We start from the raw sequence: 7,537 nt of genomic DNA, 5'->3' as shown, positions 1-7,537 counted from the left end.
GTTTGTCCATGTTACGGTCCAGTAAAGAAGGTGGTTGCACGCCTCTATATACCACATCTGCACAGCGATACTGGAAAACGGGTACAGAAGAGTTCATCAGATACCCTCATATCTGAACAGTTGGGTTTTTGACTCAGTGTTCTGAATAAAACTCTTTACCTTCTGATATTTGGACTGCAGTTTGCAGGAAAGTGTTGCACAGATATGCTGGAGGAATATGAGATTTATGTCTTAAATGCGGTATATTGCAAGTGAACGGTTAATGCAAATTGTTATAATTACTTGAATTAATCTTTTCTGTTTTCCAGGGTGCCCGAGAAACCTTTGAGAACTACTACAGGAAGCAGAGAAGAAAACAAGCCAGATTGGTCCTGCAGCCACCTTCAAACATGGTACGATGGTCTTCTACTTGCTGTGCCCAAACTTGCTCTGCCGAATAAAGGAGCGGAGGGTTATCTCTGGGTGTGCTGTTGCGGGTGGGTGGTCTTTAATTTATTTTCAATTGCTCTTGGCCACCTTTGTTTTAATCTTTGCTCGCTTTTTCTTTGTTGCAGCATGAAACTTTAGATGGCTACAGGAAGTATTTTAATCAAATTGTAGGGTAGGTATTCTTTTTATATACGTCCTCGCTAAATATGTGTGCTCTGTGTTGTTGAGGAGCTCAAAAAGAAAGAGAGGGGAGGGAATCTTGATCATTTTGAGGGTCCAGTAAAGGGAGCCAAAACAGGAAGAAAAAAAGGTGGTTTGGACTTTTTAAGTGTTGTAGAACGTATTTTATAGCACCTATGAACTTTGCTGCGTCACTGGTGGGAGCACGGAGGAACCTGCCAGCTCTTGTACCAGCAAGTGCATTTCTGGGAATTTGAGGATAAGTAATCTCTGTGGACTATGTGCATCTACTTGCCCCACTAATGAGATGAATAAGCCCTCTGCCTTAATTATTCTTTAATATTTGATAATTATTCTTTGATTATTTTCCTGGTAGAGGAGGCAATTCTCGGGCCTCTATTCCTATGAGCTTCTTATTATTGCACTCAAATTTGACAAGAGTCTTCCAAAAGCAGCCGAGCTCTAAGAGGAGGCAACCTAAGACCACTAGCCTAGCAAAGACAGGGTATGATGTTGAGATTTCTTCAGGTAATGATAACAATTTCAACATCTCATTGTGACCATCCAAATCCAATGTGTGCTGTTCCCCTTCTCATGCAGCTCTGTGCTCCTGGGCTGAATTTCCCTGAGCAAACACAGCTGAGATTTTGTGCACTGCTCTTTAAAATGTACGGGGTGCTTGCTCCCTGAAAAATACAGTTTCTTTTTGGCCAGCATGTTTGATAACTGGAGATTGGACTCAACTGATTGCCTTTAAATGGTTGTGAGCGTGTGCTGTATCTGGGTGCGAGAGAGTATTTTCCCTGCAGTTAAAGTATTTTTCCCTGCGGCTAAAGTATTTTTCCCTGCAGTTAACCGATTGTAATGTGATTGCTGCTGGCTGGAGCAGGGTTTAATCAGTGGTTCTTGTTGAAATAACGGGGTGGAGAACTTAGAGAGGGGAAATTCTGCTTTTGTGTGTACACAGAGTGGCATTACTAGGAGCAACTGTGTTTTAGCTCACTTCTGTAATACAGTGAAACATCATATAAAATACTGCGATGTTAAAAATAGGCGAATAAAGTGTTTAGCGTTGGCTATATTTGATACAGACACTACTGCAAATCTGAGCTTGCTCTGGAGATTTGTGGGTGTGCAAACGCCGTGTATCCATTGCACGCAGTGTTTGCAGATCTCTTTTGATGTCTGGGAACCTGTGACTTTTGATAACAGTGCCATTTTCTCCTCTCCATTAGGTTTTTTGTAGTTGAAGATCACATCTTGCATACAACGCAGGGCTTGGTAAATAGAGCCTATATTGATGAGCTGTGGGAGATGGCGTTATCAAAAACTATTGCAGCACTAAGAACACATTCAGTAAGTAAAAGCCCCGGATTGCTCAGCTGTTGCTTGAGTATGTCTTGACATGCTGGAAATATTGGCTTTTACAGTAGTATTCTTTGTTTTGCCTCTTTTCCAATGACCCTTTGTAAAACAGTAACATGAAAATACACTGCTATTTCCCCAAAAGCTTCCTCCATCTTTTTCTCTGTCTTGATGCACTGCGTTCCCTTGTGCCAGTCTCTCAGTATTTTGGGGGGACTGGAAAGAAGAAAATAGAGGTTTGATATTTTCCCCCTTACTTCGCTGATCACTTTTGAAAAGCACCAGCAGAGGGAGTCGGTTTGTCCTGGAAAACTGGGGAAAAAAGCGTCAGTTTGGCATGCCGAAGTATGACCCTGTTTGATATTCCCATAAAGTTCATGGCAGTGAATGGGCTGCTATCGAACTGCAAATCATTTGTGCATAAAAGACACTAAATAGACTCCTTATTCTTTGAGAGAGTGAAAGAAGTTTGGAAGAATTGCTTATCGCTTCAGCATTTCTCTGCTTGAGCAAAAAAGCCAAAGCCAGTTAAAAAATGTACAGTTTTCTTCCAGTTTTGCATGACCTGATACAATGTTGTACTGGTTCAGCTGGGAGCACTGGAGTTTTTTGAAACTCCAAATGGGATGAAAAAAATTGCATTTGGCCGTAAAAGTAAAAGCATTAATGACTTCCTGCAAGTTTGATTTCAAGTCGTGGGGCCGTTTTCTCCAGGAAAAACGAAGTATTAAATCACTGAAATGCCACTACTGCTCGGGGACAGCAGTGCCGTCCGAGAGCACGGGGATGCTGCGGGGCTGTGTCGGTGCAGGCCCGCATCTAACGTGACGTAACATGCACGCGGCGGTTCCCCAGTGATGTCATTACTCTTTGCAAAGAAAACCCTGCAGTTTCTGCCTGGAGACACAATATGCTGCTTCCTCCAAACCGCACTGAATTTTGCATTTGCGTGCCCCTGGCTTTAGCTTAGCGTGGTTGCCCCCAGGTAGCGTTGCTGTCGAGCTGCCTGGCTTTACCTGTGCCCCTGGGGATAATCCAGGGCATGGACCTGGAGCTCGTCGGGGTGAGGGACCACAGTGGCTTCCCGGGGTGCTCTGGCTCCGTCCGGCACGGCAGTTGTGTTGACTGGAAAGCTGCCTCCTTCCACTTAAGCTTCTGTGTTAGGAAAGGGGATAAACACAGAGATGTACACCCCGCTAGGTTGTAAAACTGTGTTTATTTTCTTTTTAAGTGGGGTTTTCTGCTAGGTGAAAGCTGTGAGAGTAAGCCAGGTACAAACATGGTGTTTTTCAATTTTACCAACTTTGTTGCCATGACAAGTTGTTTTAAGTGATGCCAAACTTAATGCATGAAGTGGCTGCCAGGTGAGGGTTTTTTTTCCCAGTAATCATGAAATGTTACATGATTTCTCAACACTATTACTGTGGTCATCAGTCATCTCAATGCACTGCTCAGCCCACAGTTCCTGTGCAGACCAGTGCTGTCCATCCCGTATTGCCGTTGAGACTTGATGGAGGGCTCTCACATTGGTGAGGCTGTTTTGGTTCTTCGCATTCAGCCAAACTTATCCCTGGATTTTCTCCCTTGTTGCAGATGGGGACATCTTTTATCACTTCTGATACCTTTAGGGCATTATCTTTTTTTCTGACTTTCTTTTTTGGACAATGACATGGAAAATGTGTCTCTTCCAGTCTTTCACATTGATTAATGGAGTCATTCCTCTTTGAGTTTCCAGTGAGCTTTAAATCAGTTTCTCCTTCAAGCTTATGATCACTGATTCTATATTTGGTAAGAGTCTGTCTGAAATGTTACGTATTTCAGCACAGGGAGGTCGTCTGCTGTGTCCAGAGAGTCCACAAAGCCCGTGGGTAACGTGGGGTGGCTCTGGGCGGACGATCAGTGCTGTCACTGGGCTGAGTGGTATCTTTAGGATTTTGAGCCATGTCCTGACCTGCAATAAATATTCGTGTTGTAGCTCTGACCATTAATATTGCTGAAATACAGGCATGCAGCGTGTTTTTTCTCAGCCTGAACCACTTAGCAATGCAGCCTTCGCACGGGGCTTGGGGATGCCTCGCTGCGATGCTTCATTACCATCAGACACAACACGCTAAATATTAAATGAGAGGCGCTGCTGTTGTCCTGGTATGACAGCGCGCTGATTTGCTTCATCTCCTCTCGCTCGCCCAGCAGCTCCTGGGTAATCTTAGAGACACTTCAGGTATCTCTAGAGCAACTGAAATCCTTATTCATCATGGAGAGCCTCAAGAGCAGTGTGCTATGAGGAGAGATACCCTTATCAGTGTGCCTTCCCTTGCCCTGTGCAGCGTGAGGGCATGGGCTGTAGGATAAAAGCTGCTGATCATAAGACTGTATGGCATGCCTGTGTATTTATTATCACTCAAGTGATAACACAGGAGGGCTGAGGGCAATATTTTTCCCGCGTGCTGCAGTTAAAACCATGTTTTAACTTCTCCCCTTTGCAGTCCTACTGCTCGGACCCAAGCCTGGTGTTAGACTTGAAGAACCTCATTGTCCTCTTTGCAGATACACTCCAGGTACGTGGCTGTTGGCGACTGTTCTTTATCTCATCAACTCTTGTGCCACTCACAGGTGGTGTCCGTCAGCAGGGTTAAATGGCTGATGTGGGCTTGCTGTGGTGGCCCGGCTTCTTTTTTGACACTGCAGTGCATGAATTGTGGCGCCCAATGGACAGCCTGGTTCGCTCTGCACATGGGGTGGCCAGCCTGTGGGCAAGGACCAAGCTTTGGTCACCTTACCTGCACCCAGCCCCGCTTTTAATAGCCCTTGGTCCTACCACCTCGGTGAATCACCGCCTAAGTCCCTCCACCAGCACCGTTCACCTCTGTGGTGGTGGTAGGGGAGAATTTGCCCACGTGCTCCCTGTTAAATAGAGAAAATAATCTTCAACTGCCTGTTGGTGACTTTTTCTAATCTGAATTTGCTCTTTTCCCCCACCCCGCTGCAGGGATACGGCTTCCCGGTGAACCAGCTCTTTGACATGCTGTTGGAGATCCAAGACCAGTATAGTGAAACCCTGCTGAAGAAATGGTCAGGAGTTTTCAGGTAAGAAGCTCTTCAAGCAAGCTCGTGAGACGTACCTTTCAGGGTAGTTTTGGCCCATAAATACAATCTTTTTGAGAGATTAGTAGCAAGCTCATGTTTAGAATTTGGGCAACAGTAAGCTTCGGCCTGGGCTCTCCTTGGACCAGGGAGAGACAATTTAAATACAGTTGTGGGGATCCTGTGTGTGGTGAGATCTGTGCAGTAAGTCGGTGTAGACTTCTGCGTCCCAGAGGGGTAAGGTTATGGTTTCATCGTGGAGCTCACTTTGACAGTCAATAGGTGGAGGGATGCAAAAATCTGGTGTTGCAGTAGCATTACTGTGCCCTTACTCCAGCACTGAGCCACGTGCGTCTTGGGACATCGGTGGCATATCCTGGTGCTGCTGCTGTAGGCATGTCCATGAGCTGAGCAGTTGCCCACAGGTAGGGCATGATATGTTATCCAGGGTCCCATGCTGTGCTCTGGAGCCACCAGCTCATCCTGTGATAGTCCTCCAGGACATCCCAGGAGGACTGAGGTGTCTCAGAGCACGGGGCATTAGGAAGACTTGCTGGAGGATTGTCAATGCCCTGGTAGCTCAGCATCCATCTTCCTCGAGTCAGGCAGGATTAAAGCTCACCTGGACTTTACCAGGGGCTGCTGCTGAAGCTCCAGTCTGGACTAAGATCACCATTAAGCTCTGGTTGTGGCTTTACACAGGCTGATGGCAGGGAACTGAAAGAGACCATTGAGTCCAGCTGCAGCAAAGATGATTTCAACAGTCACAAACATGGGACGAAGCGTAGGCCCATGGGATCACATCTGAGGCTGGCACCTACTTCTTAATAGCTTCCTGACGCAGCAGTAAATCTGCAAAGTTGTGGTTGGTCTGTCGTCACAGAGCTGTCTTTCTAACTTTTCTTTTCTTTTCTTAGAAATATACTTGATTCAGATAACTACAGTCCCATCCCAGTGACAAATGAAGAAGTTTATAAGAAAATAGTTGGACAGTTCCCATTCCAAGATGCAGAACTCGAAAAGGTAATCTTGAAGCAGGGAAAGCTGCACGGCACGCCTGCTGGCTCAGGGAAACCCCACACCCTTGTTAGTGGCATTGAGAACTGCAAATGAAAGGGTCCAAAAAAAAAAACCAACCCCCCTAAAAAACCCCAAAAAAGCAAAACGAGAGAAAAGAACAAATGTAGTTTCCATTTCTCCTGGCATGGATGAGGAAAGCACGTATAGCAATACCTCATCGATTTTGTTTTCAGATCACAGTGTACTGTCGCAGCTGAACAGTGCTTGCAGTAGAAAAGAGACTACAAATATCTGCTTTCATTGGTATTTTATTCCCCTTTTATGAACCGTGTTATTGACCTTTATTTGTTTTAATCTCATGTGTTGTTTTTTTTAAAAAAGCCCAACAAAGTGGTATATCTTGGCTTTTGTAGAAGTGTGTGCTTGCAAAACCTAAGTGTAGCCAAATTTGACCTAGCCAGTGTCCCTTAAAAGCCAGCTTAGCCTTCTGCTCCGCATCTGGCAGCCAGCGAGCTCCAAGCCCGGTGAACTTAATTAGGGCTGGGAGGTTTTTCGATCCAAGTCAAGTGTTTAGATTTCAGGAAGTCTGCATCCTCCCCCCAAACTATATGATGGGGTCCAGCTTCTTACTGTTATGCTCTGCACCTCCCAGCCATGTGTGTGCTATCGGTAAAAGCTGGTTGGAAAAATTTGGTAGAGGACATGTGTTTCCTCTTGGCTTTTGGTGTTGTACTGTGTTTTGCTGCTCACCTTGGGCAGCAACTATGGGAGGTGACCAAGCAAAACACCTTGTACATAGTGGGAGATAAAAGTCAAGAAGTTCTGCAACGAGGTTTTTTCATATGAGTTAGGGGGTTGGGAGAGGGAATGAGGGTTCTGTTGTGCTGCCTGCTCCCTCCTAGCTGCAAGTTTCCTTCCAGCCTGTTTCAGACTCCAAATCCCTTATGCACCCGTGCGCCATTTGTAAGTGATTATCTGGTCTTTTACTTGGCTGAAATGTTTATATAATATACAATAAATGCTGGCTTGTTGTTTCATTGCTGGACTTAGCTAAATACTAGAATTAATTTGACTACTTGGAACATGTTGCTGGAAAGCAGTCGTCACTCCTGTTATATATCTGCTCTTCGACTTGAATTCTCTCCTGTATTTTGCAGCAACTGTTTCCAAAGAAGTTCCCCTTTTCTGAGTTTGTGCCTAAAGTTTACAATCAGATTAAAGAATTCATCTACGCCTGTCTGAAGTTTTCCGAAGACCTTCATCTGAGGTAGGGGCTGAGCGTGTTAATGGTTGCAATGTTTTTGTCTGCGCTGAAAGATCTCAACAGGTTTACAGTGTGAATTTTCTTCCTCAACCCTTCATGCTGCTCGACTGCTTGGATATGCCCTGTCCAGGCTGGTGGTCTCCTTGGAGCGGTGGCATCCTTCATGTACAAAGGGCTGGCCAAGTCTTCAAAAAT

The 7,537-nt window shown here is 45.3% G+C and overlaps 1 protein-coding gene across 1 annotated transcript in view; it reads left to right on the top strand.

The window, feature by feature from the left end:
• Nucleotides 1–308: 308 nt before the first annotated feature.
• The window catches only part of LOC104628867 (exocyst complex component 6B), a gene marked incomplete at both ends in the record, with an annotated part of 23,409 nt that continues 16,180 nt past the window's right edge, over nt 309–7,537 (top strand). Inside the window, 7 exons of the mRNA XM_010297582.1 lie at nt 309–392; nt 555–601; nt 1,845–1,965; nt 4,461–4,532; nt 4,964–5,061; nt 5,976–6,081; nt 7,236–7,345. Coding sequence (XP_010295884.1) covers nt 309–392; nt 555–601; nt 1,845–1,965; nt 4,461–4,532; nt 4,964–5,061; nt 5,976–6,081; nt 7,236–7,345 — 638 coding nt within the window. The remainder of the gene's footprint in view (nt 393–554; nt 602–1,844; nt 1,966–4,460; nt 4,533–4,963; nt 5,062–5,975; nt 6,082–7,235; nt 7,346–7,537) is intronic.

This window comes from Phaethon lepturus, unplaced genomic scaffold (genome assembly GCF_000687285.1).
Source record: "Phaethon lepturus isolate BGI_N335 unplaced genomic scaffold, ASM68728v1 scaffold3272, whole genome shotgun sequence".
NCBI lineage: Eukaryota > Metazoa > Chordata > Aves > Phaethontiformes > Phaethontidae > Phaethon > Phaethon lepturus.
This window is presented reverse-complemented; position numbering and strand designations above follow the sequence as displayed.